The sequence below is a fragment of the Dipodomys merriami genome, unplaced genomic scaffold (genome assembly GCF_024711535.1).
Source record: "Dipodomys merriami isolate MVZ:Mamm:240054 unplaced genomic scaffold, mDipMer1.0.p SCAF_261, whole genome shotgun sequence".
NCBI classification, from domain to species: Eukaryota; Metazoa; Chordata; class Mammalia; order Rodentia; family Heteromyidae; genus Dipodomys; species Dipodomys merriami.
Window position 1 is genome coordinate 1343234 of NW_027204060.1, and position 18222 is coordinate 1361455.

General features: G+C 49.7%; 1 protein-coding gene across 1 annotated transcript in view; it reads right to left on the bottom strand.

Moving 5' to 3' along the window:
* Window positions 1–8616: 8616 nt before the first annotated feature.
* LOC138837093 (1-phosphatidylinositol 4,5-bisphosphate phosphodiesterase eta-1-like) overlaps window positions 8617–18222 on the bottom strand; it is a 120872-nt gene continuing 111266 nt past the window's right edge. Inside the window, exons 20-23 of the mRNA XM_070035882.1 lie at window positions 17188–17334; window positions 16557–16636; window positions 14473–14833; window positions 8617–11707 (exon numbers count right to left, since the gene is read on the bottom strand). Coding sequence (XP_069891983.1) covers window positions 9846–11707; window positions 14473–14833; window positions 16557–16636; window positions 17188–17334 — 2450 coding nt within the window. The 3' untranslated portion in view covers window positions 8617–9845. The remainder of the gene's footprint in view (window positions 11708–14472; window positions 14834–16556; window positions 16637–17187; window positions 17335–18222) is intronic.

Genomic DNA, 18222 nt, shown 5'->3' on the forward strand with positions numbered 1-18222 from the left:
CATGTCCTCTGTGGTGACGTGTGTCCTCTGTGGTGACACGTGTCCTCTGTGGTGATGCATGTCCTCTGTGGTGACGTGTGTCCTCTGTGGTGACACGTGTCCTCTGTGATGATGCGTGTCCTCTGTGATGATGCGTGTCCTCTGTGATGACACGTGTCCTCTGTGGTGACACGTGTCCTCTGTGATGATGCATGTCCTCTGTGGTGACACGTGTCCTCTGTGATGATGCATGTCCTCTGTGGTGACGCGTGTCCTCTGTGGTGACACGTGTCCTCTGTGATGACATGTGTCCTCTGTGATGACATGTGTCCTCTGTGATGATGCGTGTCCTCTGTGATGATGCGTGTCCTCTGTGGTGACACGTGTCCTCTGTGGTGACGCGTGTCCTCTGTGGTGACACGTGTCCTCTCTGGTGATGTGGTCCACGCCCTATTCCACCTGTCCAGAAGCCACTGTGAGCTCCTACCTGAGCCTGAAATCACCCAAAGGGCTGTGGCGCTTTGACAAACAGATTTGTTTTTCTTTTTTCAAGCAGGAAGAAACTTGTTTATTAACACAGAGCAGCCCTTTTTAAAGCAAAAAAGAGCGGGTGGCATGGCAGGGGAGGAAGAGGAACCAATCACTGTCAAGGTCACACCCTATCATGCACCTAAACTTCCACGGGCTGGTTACACACTGAACATAAGGCAAGTTGGGCTCTGCCCACTCTACTCCCTCTCAGTGCCATCTTTGCTGCCCATGTGCCCTTTTTTTTGTTTTAATGGCAGACCCACCTCCCAGTTAGTTATCCTTTTCCCTCCTCTGTAGAGGTTGTTTTAACAGGATTACACTGTTAAGCATTGGCTACACAGGGGGTTCAAGACAAGTCTGGGGGTCAAGATTCACCAGACAAGGATAGAGAGGGCCCTTATGCATGATCCAAGAGCCCGTCCAGTTACCTCACTAATTGCTTGTATAGCAGCATTATTGAATCTATACTTATTGTTAAACAACCACCTTTTGTTATGCTTCCAGTTTAGATCTTTTCCAACCCCACAAGCAAATAGCTGGATTAGAACAATCCCCACCTCTGGACTCTGAAGTGGCAAAGACTGCTATCCCATCCTTCACTAAGGTCAAAGGACTAGTAGTGACATTTCCTGGCCTGGGAATGCTTTTGCTGATGGTTTTTCCATGCCTTCCTTGCATTATACGTGCACTGCAAAACTCTTATGAGCTTAGCCAGCCAGTTATCAAGCTCCGAATGAATGAATTTCCCCCTGAGAGGAATCGCAGCCAGAGACGGGTAAGAGGGGGTGTCAGTCTGCCCAACCTAAGACAGGGCCTTCAGCTTCGCTCTGAAGAAGTTTCCGATGACAGGTAAGGCAGACAAGGCGATCCACCCAACCTAAGACTGGCAGGTTCCCTTCTTTAAACAAAGACAGGGGAGATGTTGGGAGCCATTGGGAGCTGACAGTAAAGCTCAAAGGTCATCTTGACCCCTGTGCTAGCTTAAGGGCACGTACAAGGAACTGGCTTACTTAAAAGACACCAGGTGCCCAGGATTGCTTTGCTATGTCTGCAGTTTGTTTTAAATTTTCCCTGTTTTTCTGGACTATAGTAGAATGGCCTGAGTGTGGGGGTCCACGAGGATGCACCGTGCCGCATGTGTGGAACTCCCAATACCCAGGCTGCTCCCGTGTTCTGAAGAGGATGACCTTACGAGATACTGTGGGGATGTCAGACTTGTTTTTCTAAGGTGAGAGGTGCACTTGATGAAATGAATGAACTATCATTTTTGCCAACCCAGCCTCCCTTCTAGGCACAGCCTCTCCTGTGTGCTCAGGCCCAGCCTGGCAGCCCTGCCTGGGTTTCCTGCATGCTGTCTGGGCACAGGGCCTGGACTCAGAGCCCCTGTGTCTGGCTGTCATGGCACACCGTCTCTCACACCAGGTGAGCTAAACCTGCCCCAGAGTGGATGCCGGGGAGCCTGGCCCTGGCTGGGGGATGGGGAGGGGAAGGGGTGCGGCGGGAGAGGGCCAGCTTCTGCCTGGGCTGAGACAAGCTCCAGCCTGAGCACCTGGGAACCTTCAGGGCAGAGCAGAGGTGGTTTGGAGAACTCAGCCCTAACTTATGTGTCCCCCCCTCACCTGGGGTCATCTCCCAAACACTGCCTGCCTTTCATTACCTGCTTCAGGGTGTGCTCTGGGGGACGGATGCAGGGGAGGATGAAGCCGGACAGGCTTGTCTTCAGGAGGACCCACCCTTCTAACCTTGGAAACCAGACCTCACTGTGTGGCCAGGGCCGGCCTCACACTGCGATGCACCTGCCTCAGCCTCCTGAGTGCTACACCACCATGCCCCACACCTGCGCCCAGCCTTTGGACGATGGGCAGTCAAAGCATGCTGCTCTCTCTGCCTTTGGTCTTTGGCTCTTGAATAAAATGTCACAGACACCATCTTCAGCATCCTTCAGAGGGTCTGCTGCTACTTCCATTCTTCCCTGGGGCCTCTCTTCACACCTGTCCACTCTTTTCTTTTCCAGTACTGGGGCTTGAACTCAGGGCCTTGCACTTTCTCCATTTGCTCGATTGCCTGGCTTTTGCCTTTCTAGTTGAGCCACACCTCTAGTCAGGCTCTTTGGTTTGGTTTGGTTGCTGGCTAATTGGAGATAAGAGTCTTGGGAACCTTTCTTCCTGGGCTGGCTTTTTAACTCAGTTCTCAAGATCTAAGCCTCCTGAACATCTCGGATGTCAGGGAGAGCCGTGGGCAGCTGGTTGAGCCAGACTCTCGTCCGGCCTTTGAATTTCCCACACCTTCGTTCAATAAAGTCATTTTAGAATAAGATAGCTAAAATTGCTTTCTGTGATTTGAAGTAACAGAAAGCAATGAATATAAATGATACATTATGTTTCCTTCAGCGACTAAGACTTTGTGAGAAAAGTAAGTTTGAAAAATATACGAGCATTGAATGCTAAGAATTTATTATTCATAAAATCAAGCCCGTAGAAATCACTTTAAAATGTCAGTGTTCTCAAGCTCCTCACATTTCATTTTGAAATAGTGTCTCTGGCTGTGAAAATGTCTTTGTAACATTTTGACACAATGCCAAAAGATCCAAACAGGTATTGATCTAGAAGAGTGAAATAACTTGGGGTACTGAGAAGGGGCTGGTGTGTTGCTAGGCCTGTTTTGTGTTTCTCTCTATTATTAAGTTCTCATTGTACAATATAGTGTCTCTAAGCATGTTTATGGAGTAAATAATTTTTTTAGGTTTTAGCAAGCATTTGTTTTAGTATAATAGAGTTAAAATAGAAAGAAATCGAAGAAGAGAAACGCTTCTGGCTCCCAGGCAAGAAGTGGGAGCTAAGGACTTCTGGAAGTTTCTTGGGAGATTCCTGTGCAGATGCTGTGGTCACCCAGGAAGTAGCCTGTCTACACCCTCACCTTAGAGCTTGCTCAGGAAAAATCACAAAACAAAGCTACTCAAACAGGGTTTAAAGAAGGCCTCCTAATCCCAGAACCCAGCACGATTGGAACAACTTATATACTAATGGGTTATAACCAAGAAAACTAATGACTATCCATGACTATTCATGAGTGCATGCGGATATCAATCAATCTGTATACATTAACACTGATAAGAGACACCTGTGATCCCAGCATCCCAGAGCCAGGGAGGAGGATCTCCAAGTGGAGGTGAGCCTGGGCTACACAGCCAGACCCCACCTGTAAATAAACAACCCAAATAATCAGCATAGAAGTAGTGAAGGAACTGCTAACTCGTCATGTGACAACATTAGAGAATGAACTCAGTCAACGATCATCAATTAGTGCCAAAAATTAGTAGATATGAGTATGATAAGAGACAGAGAACTTAATATTAAATACTGTTTCCAGGATCTTACACAGACATTTATCCAATGCACAGAGGAAATGACTAATGTGAAGAAATTGCTAACAGTGAAGCCAAGGAAACAGCTTTCTCCAGAGGGCAGCTGAACCAACGTGACCAGTTATGAGACAGAACGGTGTGAGCTTCCGAGAAGATGTGATGTCCTTGTCAACTTTATTGGTGCAGTGTCCCCAAATAATTGGGTACATATTCTTGTTGGTGTGTCCAGGATCACATTCTAGAGAAGTTGACACTGGAATTGGGAGACTGAAAAAAGCACATGGCTCTTCTGGTGTGGTAAGCCTCTTCCAGGACACCGAAAACCTGGCAAGAAGGAAAGGCCAGGAGAATTCTTTCTTATAGTACAAGAATTCTTTCTTATACTATTGACTCTCCTGGCACTCAGGCCTTGAGGCTCACCGTTAGCTCTCCTGTCCTGATCTGCTCAGCCTCTGTTGTTATTCTCTCTCTCTCTCTCTCTCTCTCTCTCTCTCTCTCTCTCTCTCTCTCTCTCTCTCTCTCTCTCTCTCTCTCTCTCTCTCTCTCTCTCTCTCTCTCTGTCTGTCACTCTCTCTCACTAGTTGTACGTGGCATATTCTGGCCATGGAAGGGAGCTAAACAATTCTATGTATGACACTTTTGGGGGATGTTTGGGAACTATCATGAACACAAGGAAGCTGTCTGGCTGTTTTTCATGTCACTAGGCTAAGCAAAGGAGGACAGGGAGCAGCCATGTGGTCTAAACTCCCACTTCGAGTGTTGCCAGTGACCTTACAACGGGCTGAGATTGTCAAACAGCAAATGGTGCATTTCTCCTTCCATGACAAGAGTGTCCACCGAACAAATCCCTGCTTTCAGAGGTCCGAGTCCTGTTTCCCATCACTGGCTTCAGTTGTATAAGACTTTGATATTCGGGAAGGATGGATGAGGGAATCATTAATACTAAATTTGAAACTATTTTTGCAAGGCTTAATTTACTTCAAAACATAAAGTTGTTTTTTAAAAAAAAAAGTTGTTCAAATCATTATTTAAGGCAAACTGCAAAGGCCAGGCAGCTTCTCCAGAGGCTGAAGTCAGCCTTGGCAACATGGGCTAGAGCAGGAATTTGCTTCAAAGAAGTAAAGTCAGAGAGAGCAAGCTTGTACTGAAATGCCAACTAGAAGTGGAGGACACAGTGGAAATCAGCATGAAAGTCTTCAGGATGTTGATTCGGTCAGAATCTGTAGTGCGTCAGGGCAAGCTGCAGCCCCACCATAAAAATAAAATGAGAATTATAAACTAGATATAAAAAAAAAACCACAAGAAGCACAAGTTACACCATAAAATCACTACCTCCTCAACACAGAAATATTAAAAGGACCCAAATAAGGGACTGATTGAAAAAGAAGTTAGCAATTTTAAGACAAATGGGAATGGGAAGAAGTGAAGGATTTCCACAAATGAGTGATTTCTTTCCCTCATCAACTTCTGATCAAAACCGTTGAATGTGCGTTTCTCTTATAGACAGATGGGGACACTCTGTTTCTTCTAATAACCATGCATCTGCCTGTAAAGCATAAATATGAATTTCTGTCTCCACGGGAAGAAAAGCTGCACACAGGGAATTGTGCAGAAGGCACAAAAGCAAGTAGAAAAAAAATTGAAATTATATTCCAAAGGGAAGGAAGTAGGCACACCCACATGTAGCCTCAGGCATAGGAGGAGAGGGGGAGACTGGAGACACCCCTGAGAGGCCAGGAGTTCAGGGCAGGAGAGGAAGACTCTGTCTTGTGTGTATATAGCAGTCCAGCCTAGTATCCAAATGGAGAGGAGACGTCATCTCGAGCCAAACAGTGCAAAGCCACAGCAGTGTGAGCCGGGACCAGCTTGTCCGTCCCCATGAACCCGTGCCATCCCCAACGGCCTCCCTTTTGCAGGAGATGGGAATGTGCAGCAGGCAGCATGGGGGACTGGTGTGTGGAGAAGAGCAGACTCCAGACATGGGGCCCAGGCACTGTCACCAGGCCTGTCCCCCGGGGCCCGGGGCCCGGGCACTGTCACTGGACCTGTTCCCTACTGACCCCTGCCCAGCAGGCCACGGCTCCTGGAGATACAGGAAGGGATGTCTATCACAGACTCAGCCTGCCCCTGGCACACAATTGTTTTTATGAACCAGCACCTGTTGCCAATGAGCAGTGGGGAGAGGCTCAGTGGAGGACGAGGGGCGAGAAAGGTTCTCACTGCATAAATTCTGTGCTCAGCCAGTGTGGTGGCCGGCACTCAGGACCCGCTCAGGTTGATTACACAGGAAAAGGAGCAAGAAGTGTTGGTTCTGAAAGCCAGTTTTGCAAATTACTTTAGCTAAGGGTTTATTAGAACATCTACAGACACCAGACAGGTAATGAACCAGAGGAGGGCCAAGAACGTTGGGGCATGTCTGTAATCCCAGCAGTGTGGAGGCCCAAACCAGGAGATCCCGCATGTGAGGCCAGCCGGGGCCACAGGGCAGGCGCGCCATGTGAGGTGTGTGTGGCCGCTGAGGCCCACCCACTTTGTTGGTAATCAGTGAAGGGTGGGGGTCCCACAGTCCCCTCAAAGGCACCCCACATGACCTGACAGGCTCCGCCTCCTGGACATTCTTACCACCTCCTAAAGGTATCCAAGCCTTCAACACACAGGGAACATTCTAGAGCCAAAGCACAGCAAGGTGTGCACCTACTGGAGACAGGAGACCGTGTCAAGCACGCTGCAGCTGCTGCAGCGTGGGCAATGCTAAGGGCAACGGAGCTGGGCAGTGCTGAGAACAGGAAGCAGAGGAGAGGGTACAGGAAGGGGCAGGGACAAGGTAGAGTCCCCAGGACATTTCTTGTGAGCTGCTCCTCCAAAGTCCCACCACCTTTTTGTCACCAACACCCCCCAATCATGCCCCCATATTATTAATCCACCACATGATCAATCCATTGATTAGGGCACAGTCCTCGCCTTGCACTCTGTCCGGGGAGACGCCCCCAGAGGGCTGCACTGAGCTCCTTGGGGTGTCTCAGCCCAAACAAGTGGACAGTGGCATCTTTGCACTACCCCAGGCTTCTGTCCACTGCCTCTCCCTCAACACCCCGCCTCAGAGAGGAGTCCGCAGAGGAAACCGAGGCTCCTCAGATCCGCAGACACCAGCAGCTCCAGGAAGTGTAGCTCTCAACAAGAAATCTCCTTATCAGAAAGCTGGTTCAGAGGTCCCCCACCTACCCACCCATGGTGCAAATCCCTGTGGTGGGAATCTCCCCCTATAAATCTACCCCCCTTCCTGTGGTGTGAATCCCTTTGTGGTGCAAATCCCCCCTGTGGTGTGAATTCCATGGGTTCAGGCAGCCTCCCATCCATCCTCTGAACAAACCAAAGAAATCCCACGGGGTCTGAGCTGAGCATCAAGCATTTTTATTACGATTTAAGTTTCTATATTAAATTTGAAGCTTGGATATTAAAATGGAGTCTTTATTGCCTCCTCCTGCTTATTAGGAAATCCCGAATGATCGTCGTGAAATTGCTTTCCTCCACCATGCGTGGGGGGGCAGGGGGAACAGGTGTGTGTGGACACTAGGGCAGTAGTTCCATCATCAGCCTCGGCCATCGACGGCCGGGCTGCACGGCTTTTACCACCAGGACACTCTTCTTTTTCTTCCCTCTTGCTTTTTTGAAAACAGAGATTCCATCTGGTCACAAAAAATAGCTAACGGCTACTCATTGTCTTTACATTATGTAGATCCTGCCCAACACAAGGGTACTGGGCCTTGGTTAGTTTTTAAAGTAGCCTTGTCCTGAACACTAGCGGTGTAAAGCCCAAGAAGGCAAAGGTCACTAAGGGCAGAGACCAGTCCCTGTGTCCATGATTGAGACATTCCTGCCCCTCCCAGCCTTTAAGGGCCCGTGCACAAAGACCATTCCTACTCGGGGATCCTGGGAAGCAGTGACAATCTACCACCACCACCACCACCACCACCTACTGCCCATCACAAAGTTCATTGCCACAGCCCACACAACAATCAGGCCCATTACCAATTATTTTGATGGATGATTGATTGATCAATGGACTGATTTGCACAGTAGGGACACAGTCCAGGATGTTGAGCTTGCTAAGCAAGCCATGCCCTCAGCCACTTTGTTTTTGTTTTTGTATTTTGTTTGTTGAGATGGGGTCTTGTGAACCTTGCCCAGGCTAGCTTCAAACGTGACAGTCTCTCAAGGAGCTGGTTACAGGCAGGCATGCTTCACCCTGTCTGATGGGCAAATGTTTTTTTTTTTTTTAATCTTGTATTATCAATACCAAATGGAAAGAAACTCATTCCATGGGATGTTTTTGTTCATTTGCTTTGTTTTCAACACAGAGTTTCATTAGGTCACCCAAACTGGCCTCAACTCAAGATCCGTCCTGACTCAGCTAACCAAGCACTGGGATTATAGGTGTGTGCCACTGTGGCTGGCTTCCACATGCCGTCTTCTCAAGTTACCTTCCCAACATACCATTAAGACATAATGGAAACACTCAGACATGCCTGAAACTACCCTCTGTAGAGGACATTTCCCATTCTTCTTAGGAAATGGATAATATATTCAATCCCTCCAACTACTATCACCACACAAACTGCAATCATTTAAAAACCAGACGTTCAATCTTTACCTGATTTATGTAACTGCCGGCGCCCCCCCTCCCCCGCCGTACATCATCTTTATAATGACAATGAAAGAAACAGTCACCAAGTGTCCAAAAATCTGCTTTAATTCTATTTCTGTGAATTCCAGGAAGAACATCATTACATTTACTGTTACAAAAAGCAAGCGGGACATCTGAACATGCGATTGAAAAGTGGATTCACAGCAAGACAGATGTATGTTGGTACCAAAATATAGTTCCCTGCCTGAAAGGGGGAGCTTTCTTCTCATTAGCCACTCAGCTCTGATTGTGAGAAAATATTTCTCCCCCCCTTTGGGAGAAGTTAATGACTTGTGGTGCTATACTGTCTATTCTGATAGCAGTCTGTTACACTGAAAATCTTCCTTTGAACTCTGTAAGTTATCATCAGAAAATTAATAAGTATGACAGCAAATAGCCTGGTAACTCAGCCCTTGTTACATACAAAGCAATTAGCAAAAATATGTAACAAAATCCATGTAAAACAATCAGTTTGCCCTTAAATAGAGAAGATCGTCTTCTTCCTCACAGCCCATTCTGGGTGGAGCAGGGGAAATCTTTAGGTAGAGTTACTTTTTCAAATATCTTTTAACTGAATTACAAAAATGCACCTAGGCCGGGCACCAGTGGCTCACACCTGTAATCCTAGCTACTCAGGAGGCTGAGATCTGAGGATCATGGTGTGAAGCCGGCCCGAGCAGGGAATTCTTGAGACTTTTATCCCTAATTACACACACACACACACACACACACACACACACACACACACACACACACACACACACACACACACACACACACACACACACACACACACACACACACACACACACACACACACACACACACACACACCCCTCTGCATCTGGGTTTCTCAATTTAGAAGGAAAAACTGACCACAGCTTCAAATGAAGGATTTGTCCTGTAGTCCTTCATGAAGTCGCTTGATGGACTCAACATTTATGGAAGAAATGATGCTACCTGTGACTGGGATGTGAGGGCAGGGGACAGACACTGACGCCTGTAGCCAGGCGGCCGGGCAGTTTCACACCCAGGGCATGCATTTAATCCAGGTCACACAGCACCTCAGGCGGAGAGGTTGGGGGTACAGAGGCAGTGTCACAAATCCACACATGGGGGACACGGGAGGTCAAAGGGAGAGTGACACCCCAGCTTTAAAATCACGTTTGCTAAGCATTTCAAAGCCTGGCTCCTCTTTGTGGACAAAAACGAAACAAAAAAAAAACAAAAACAGGACATTCTACACAGGACCTTGTAAACATCGCTGAAGTGTCCACTTCATACGCATCACAGCCTCAGAAGAAAATAAATCTCCGGTTTCTCGTCCAGGCCCGGCTCAGTCTGCAGAACTGGGCCGTCTGAACGGCACTGGTCGGCACAGCGGCCGCGCAGCACCGCGCAGGCCCCCTCGGGGATGCCCCGGCCCTCCAGGGCACCCTCCTTTGAGGGCCTCAGGTACCCTGCGATGTAGGAGCCGGTGGAGTGGCGGTTCACAGCCAGCCCGGGCGCCGGCGGCCTCTTCCTGAGAACCACGCCACCCCCCGGGCCAGCGTCACCCACCTTCGGCCTGCTGGCTTCCTGCTTCTCCCTGGCACGGCTGGCGATGTTCCGAACTCGGCTCTGACTCCTGGAGGACAGCTTCCGCACCAGCGCCTGCGGCAGCTGGCCGGCCTCCTGCCTGGAGTCCCGCACCTGACAGCCGTCCTCCTGCTCTAAGTTCACCAGCTGCCGCAGCTGCTGGGTCAGGGCGTCCAGAGGCCCCAGGCCGGACGTCCTTGAGGCCGCCCCCAGCCTGCCCGCCCCGCCCGTGGGCACGAAGCTGCGGCTGATGCACTGGTACTTGCTCTCGAAGTTGCAGGCGATGTCCTCCGAGGTTAAGTCCCCCAGGCTTTTGGATTTGCAGGGACTGGACAGGGCAGCGGGTGGCCTTGGGGCTGGCCCGGGGGCCTGCGCACCCTGGACAGCGGCCTGCTGGGGCTCGCTGGCCTGGCGCCCTCCTCTCTGTGAGGCCGGGACGTGGTGCTCAGCACCAGCGCCCTGGGAGGCCGGGTGCGGAGGCCTCTCACCACTGGGGAGAATTTCCCAGTGGTGAGACCGGAGCGTCTCCGCACAACAGCCATTCCTCCAGTCTCTCGGGCAGGGTTCCAGCACATTCTGGCCGTATTCCAGCTTGACTGGACAGGCGAGTGGAGTGGCAGCCAAGCCTCCTTCGTGGCAGGTGGTCAGAGACAGATCTCCTGACGCGCCGTCCATTTCCACCAGGCTGCTCTCTCCAGAATCCACGCAGCGCACGGGGCCCGCCATGATGTCATAGCTCAGGGTCAGGTCGGTGGATGGGGCAGGGCTGCTGCCACTTAGCAGCTCCCAGTGCTTCCCACGGATGGGAGTTTGGGGGAACCCACCACGAGGAGCATCAGGGGACCCCCGTAGGCTTGTAGCACAAGGGGCCTCTGCGGGCATGGATTTGGAGTGGGGAGGGCGGGTGGTCCCAGTGGGGGTGGCGAAGCTCTCAGGATTGAGGAGTGGGCTGAGCTCCAGGGACGACAGGAAGGACGGGACAGCCTCGTCCCCAGAGCCTCCACGCTGGGAGGCCGGGGGAGGATAGCCAGCCTGGACGTGAGGCTCCTCAAAGCGTGCGATCAGTGCCGAGATGGAGCTGCCTGGCTCCGTGTCGCCCGTGAAGGTGGCGTTGTCCAGGAGGAGGGAGACGTCTGCGTCCTGCAGGATGGCCGTGGAGTGCAGGTCGGGCGTGGCGGAGCAGAGCGCGGACATGTCTGACAGAGACAAGGATGCTCGCGCCCCAGCCCGGCCGCCCCACAGGCCGCCTGGGGAGAGGGTGCTGTGCCCACCCTCCGCTTTCCCCCCTTCTTTGGCTTGCTTGTCTCGCAGGTTTTGTGTTGGGTAAGAGCGGGGGAGGAGGGTGGACTGGAGCCCCGGAGACCAGCTGGGGCCCGGGCCCTCCTGGCCGTTGTCGCTGGTGGCTTGTGGCTGGGTGGGGACCATGGTGGAGAGGACATGGGTGGCCCCCGGGCTGGCATCTTTATGGAGGAGGGCAGAAGAGGAGGGTGAGGACAGCTCTTGGTTGAAATCTGGAAAAGGTGGGCCTTTTCTACTGGCCTGTCCTGTTCTTCTGCCATCTTTGCCTTCTGCTGAATGAAACAAACAACACTTTAGGAGTGGCATATCACCTTACCTGCAAACACTCACGTTTGTCTTGAGACGGACAAATGGAGAATGTGAAGCTGTTACACCGTGCAGAAGAGAATTATGGGTCGCACAGGTTTGCAAAGAAGAGTGCATGTGTGATGAGTAAATAGTACAGTATGTTTATGGGGACGTCACCGGAGCTCCCTGTGAATGGCATTACATCGGCTAAGGATGTAATTAATATTCATTGTCCAAAAGAAAATGCCAATGAGTCACCATAGTTTCACAGTGAGGATTACCTGCGGTGGCGTCCTATTCAGATTTGTACTACACAGAAGCGTGGTAATAAAAAAACAGAACAAGACAGCTCTGTTAAACACAGCATTGCACTTCCTGGAAGCAAGAGACTGTAAGCTTTACAGTTAGACATCTATTAGCAAAAAGAAAAATCGCAAATGATACCACTTAAAAAGACATTTTGGCAAGAGATTAAATTTAACCAACTAAAACAACTAGAGGGTGAATCACAAAATCAGTATCTACTGACTTAAAGATGTAAAGAATTGGCTACCGATTTTAAGACCATGCTACTAATAATGTGTTTAATGCTGTTTTTGTTTTTAGTAAACAAGTTCTATATTGAATTGCCCCCCAGAATTGGAAGTATGACGTCAGACCAGTAAGGAAAAGTATAAAAACACACAACTTCCAGTAACTCAGGTTCATGGCTGACTGACATGTACTAACATAACATTAAATGTTCAATTATTCTTGAATTATTCTTGATAATTCGTTGAATTATCTTCTAATGTTTTCGGAGTCATATAAGAAAAAGATTTGTCTCACTAAGCATTTAACTGAGAAAAAAAAATCCTGCATAATAATTTTTAAAGCTTAAGAGCAAAACATAAAGTGAGAAAAAAATCCTGCATAGTAATTTTTAAAGCTTAAGAGCAAAACATAAAGAAAAAAACAATTCAATATCCTTTATGTCACCAACCAGAGATAGTCACTTTGACAGAAGTATGGAATAAAGTTTAGAATTTTATGTTCTACTTTTTCTCCGTATGTCTTCTCAACACGAAGTATTGCGTGATTGTGAATTGTTCCATACTTGCCCAAAGTAACTCATCTTTGGGGTGGGGAGGGCACTGTTCTTGAGCTTCTTTTGCACAAGACTAGTGTTCTACCACTAAGGCCACAGGTCTACTTCCTGCTTTTCAGTGGTTAATTGCAGGTAAGAATCTCATGGACTTTCCTGCCTGGGCTGGCTTCAAATCGCAATCCTCAGATCTCAGCCTCTTGAGTAGCTAGGTGATTACTGGCACCTGGCTAACAGGTAAACACAGCTGATAGATTCACAGAACTGTTTTCAGAGGTAAGAATAATGAAAACAGGTCTTTGAGATGGCTTTCTAATTCATCCTAACGGCATTAACCTCATCTTAGCTGCATCATTAACAGGGTTAATTATCATCAATTTTTATAAAACATAGCTTTATCTTCCAAATTATGGGGTTATAAAGTAAACTTTGAAGTATATTTCCTGTCTTCTATGATAGTGTGGTTAGTGAAATTTCAGACTTTTAAACTCCCCTTTCTCCTTTACCCAGCTAGGAATTGCTGTTTCTACTCGGACCATCTTAACAAAGATCGGAATGGCTTTTGTAGGAAACTAGATTTTAGAAATGAGATTGATGCATAGAGAATGATTTTGATAAGGGGATTGCCTACCACATTCAACTTCTCTGACATAATTCAGACTCAGTTAAAACATATTTGTTCCAGAGAGGTGATATGGGCAGAATTTCGGAACTTAAAAAGACTACGACAGAATTGGGGGGGGGGGTCGTAGATAAAAGTTGAGAGCTCTGTTTCCTTGCAAAATGGTGGTTCCTCTTTGTTCCTATTTAGGCATTCCTGATAAGAGTCAGCAAGGCACTGAGGTGAAGGAAGTGTGAGCAGTACCTGACTGCCATGCTTGGGGCCTCGGACCAGGCAGGAGCCACAGACCAGGGGGCCCAGGTCACAGGAAGACATGGTATCGGCCATGTGTCAAGGAAGCAGAGAGTTTACAAGTGACAGTTTGCTCTCCACATTTGGTTTTCTATCCCCATGGAAATGTGTGGAGAAAAGTGTCTGAATACTCAGCCTCAGAAAAGTCAGCACGTTTGATTCAATCGCAGAAAGCCAGTTAGAAAACTAGCATGTCTACTCCTACTTGGCAATTTTCTCCCCTCTCCATGCAGCCTGGCGACAGGCACACACCAGGGTGTTGCCCCATGCTCTCTGACCTCACCCCCAATATCAGACAGAAAGACTCTGTGTCTGAAGCAAGTAGCTCCGTTTGCACTCTCCCCTCTGAAGTCTGAAATCATCTTGGGCAAGCAGGTAGTATTGAAGCTGCTCCTTTGCCAGGAGCCAGAGGTTCATACCTGTCATCCTCGCTACCTAGGAGGCTGAGATCTGAGGATCACAGTTTGAAGCCAGCCAGGGCAGAAAAGTCCATGGAACTCTTATCTCCAATAAACTACTCAGAGAAAGCCAGAAGTGGTGCTGTGGCTCAAGTGGTAGAGTGCTAGCCTTGAGCAAAAGAAGCTCGGGGACAGCACCCAGGCTTTGAGTTCAAGCCCCAGGAAAGACAATAAATAAATAAATAAATAATAAATAATAAATAATAAATAATAAACAGCTCCTTCTGTTTCCAGTATCTTTTACCATCCTCCACAGGGGATGAAGGCAGCTTCGTGAAACCTCATGCCTCTTACCCGGAGAGCTCTCCTTTGCCCCTGTGGCAGTAGGGGCCGCGGACATGGGGAGTGGGAGCTCCAAGGCCCCCAGGAGACCCCGGTCCACAGGCATGGAGACTGGGCGCGCTTGCAGACTCCGAGTGGTTCTTCGCAGGACTCCGTCCTGATCCCTTGTGGCTTCAGACACGGAATCCTTGATCTCTACCATTTCTTGGAAGCCCATTTTACTCTTTTTCCTGCCTTTGGCTGGGGCGCTGGCTGTCCGGCGCAGAATTCTGTCTCCGATGGATCGTTTCCGAACGTAGTGGGAACTGTTTTCTGAAGCACCGGGCCTGGGGCTCTTGGTGAACAACCCCTTCAGGCCTTGGAGCTGCCTGTTCTGAAGACACAAAAGGACCAACAACCGTTGACACCATGCGGTCCCAGCCCCCATGTGATGACAGCTGCACGGGACACGAGTGCACAATGAGAGCACGCAGCCATCCAGGGGCAGCGAGACCCGGAGGAGGCCGCGCTCCGTATCTCTGCACAGCAGCATGCACCTCTTAGCGTCGACCTTCCATGTTCAGGACCAGCCTTTCCCCACGGCCCCTCCCCACAGACAAGGCGTGGGAATGGGAGATGGGCTGTCACAAACATCAGCGCCCCTGAAGCCACAGATGTGTTTGGAGCAGATGAGCGAGCATGCCGCCATGAACACCGACAATGACCAGGCCACAAGAACAGAGCGCTGCGCCAGGCAGCTACCTTTGAAGCCCCTAGGAAGTGCAAGATGGTGTAACTGGGGTTGAGGATTAATGGGCTCCACTGCAGAGGAGAGAAGAGGACACAGGGCCATTTGTACCCATTGGACAAGGGAGGGGAGAGGACACACAGAAAACAATGCCTGCCCTGCGTTGGCCTGCCCTCCAGTTCCAAACCCACCCAGCGTCCACTCAGCACTGGGCCATGGGCACCGACCCAGCACACCGTGAGGACACAGGTGACTGAAGGATGGACGTCTACTTACACACACAAGCCCCACAAGACACTTCCTCTATCGCATTTCCAAGTATTTCTAGAATTCTAGAAATAAATTTTCAAATGTATTTTTTTCCCTCTGGCATGATGAGTGCAAGGAATAGTGCAGATTCAACTTGGGATTCCTAGGATCACTTTTAAGTCTCTCTAGGTGTGACTCATTAGGCCAGTAGAAAGATCCAACAGGCAGCAGACACAAAAACCTGGGATTAAACATAGAAAGCCATGGGAAAGAAGCAAAGATCCTTAATTCCCTTCATCTGAAATGCAGGAACAGAGACCCCCAACTCAACCTCTGGTGGCTGCCGTCACAACAACATTAGTATTGGCCAACTCGTTTGGGCGTTTACTACACAGCAGGCAACATTTGGAGACAAACTTGTGTACTTATCTATGAGGTGGTTCTGTTTTTACCTCACATCAAGGGGCAGGGATCCAGGATGGCTCTGGACGCCAGGAGGGAGCCCTGGACAGTCCTGCCCCAGCCCGACCTGCACCATCCATTCTGAAATGTGCAACCAGACCAAGCCCTGATCACTCAGAGCAGGAGAACTGTCTGCAGGCATATCGACCTCCATCAGACCAACAGTGAAGGGAGCCCTGTGATCCCTCCCTCTCCTCTACTCTTCTCCTCCCCCCCACCTCTCTCTCAAGTCCTGTGGGTGGTTTTAAATCCATTCACAATCCACAGGTGACGTGGTGAACAGCATCTGAACTGGCTTGTATAAAGCTTTGGGGCAGGTAAAACTCCAGCCTGCATTTCCCACAGCAAAGAAGTGAGTCCTTTTCAGGACTGCAGTAAAACTCAGTGTCTAACCCCATCGATTAACATGGTTATGTCCTATCAGTGTTTTCCTGGGAGGCCAATCATCTTCTGGTTCTCTTAAGGCCAGAGAGGACCCTTGGGTAAGGTAAGGGAGGAGAGGATTCTGCTGAGTGGAGCCCTGGCCGCCAGGCCGCTGACACATTGCCATTAAACACCAGTTTGCTAAACTTCACGTTTCTCTGCTGTCACCAGTCAGCAGTGACGTGGGCCAGGGCTGTGCTGGGCCATGTGGACTTCCACCCTCTGTCCTTCTCACCTTCCCGTAGATGTCGTTGATTGTGATGTGGACAAAAATGGAGGCTTCTGTGAGTCCTTCCAGGTAGACATGCCGGTAGCCTGGGAAGCAAAGATGGCGTTGGAACCTGCTCTGGTGTGGCCTTGCTGGGGACAGACGGTGGGGCGTGTGACTGGACCTTGGCTTTCCTGTTCTCTGAGCACACCACCACCACGTAGATCATGCTGTATGTAACTGTGCAGCACACAGGACACACATAGATCTTACAAAGGTAGAGGAACAGCCAGCCACGGTAAGGCCCTGGGTTCAGTCCCCAGCTCCATGTAAAACCAGAACAAAAGAGCGGCCATGCACAGGGGTCAGTTCACACATGCCAGTTCACACCTGCCAGCTCATACCGTCAGCTCGTACCCACCAGCTCACACCCGTCAGCTCTCCCCATCAGTTCTCACCCGCCAGTTCACACCTGCCAACTCACACCCACCAGCTCACACCTGTCAGCTCTCACCAGCCAGTTCACACTCGCCATGTCACACCCATCAGCTCTCACCCTCCAGCTCTCACCCACCAGTTCACACCTGTCAGCTCACACCCACCAGTTCATACCCTCCAGCTTTCACACACCAGCTCACACCCACCAGCTCTCGCCTACCGGGCACTAAGCTGGTGAAGGTCACGGTCCTCTGCCCCACAAAGTCTCGTCCTATCGGGTCGTGATCCCACACGAGGAACCGCACCAGGGCGATTTCTGGCATGTGGACGGTAAATGTCAGTGTTTCTTCCCACACAGGGTTAAATCCTTAGAGAAACAGGAAAGGGAAAATCATACCAATGACGTCCGGGTGCAAAGAGGACACGGAAAGCTGCAGTGGTGGGCACTGAGCTCTCAGAGATGACCCAGCTACTCAGACGCCATCCTGAGAACACACCTCAGGGCTCACCCCACTGCTGGAAAACGGGGTGAGGGGTTTCTGTAGATGGTCATTAGCGGTGGACGGTCTGTTCCGGCAGGAGGATGCACCTCGGCCGTCAGAATGTGTCAGTAAGTCTACAGCAATGATGTAAGAAGAGTTCAGCAGCCCCGAGGTCAGTTCTCACCAGTGCAAAAGAAATGGAGTAGAACAACCCAGAGGGCTGCCTCCAAGACTGGCTTCCCACCTGCCGAAGATGCTGCGTCTACAGTAATTACCAACCATCTGCCAAGGTGCTGTGCGGGACTAGGAAGGCTGTACATTTACCATCTCTTAATTCTTACAGTAAGCAGGAGGTGGAGGCAGAGGGTTGGAGGTTCCAGACCAGCCTGGACAGAGTGTGTGACGCTCTCTGAAGAACAAGCTACAAGGAGTGGGAGTGGTCCCATGGTAGAGAACCACCCTGACAAACCCAAGGCCCTGAGCTCAGTCCTCAGTGAGAAAGAAAAATAAGCAGTGTTGGGTTTTTTTTTGTCTAATTAAGAAAAAAATACCTATTGCTGACTTTCAAAAATATATAACCTTAACCATGCCCACAAATCGAGCTACTCAGGAGGCTGAGATCTGAGGATTGCAGTTTAAAGCCAGCCTAGGCAAAAAAAAAAGTCTGAAACTCTAATTTCCAATTAACTACCAAAAGCTGGAAGTGGAGCTGTAGCTCAAGTGGTAAAACACCAGGTAGAACACCTGAGATCAAGTCCTAAGCCTTACAGAAA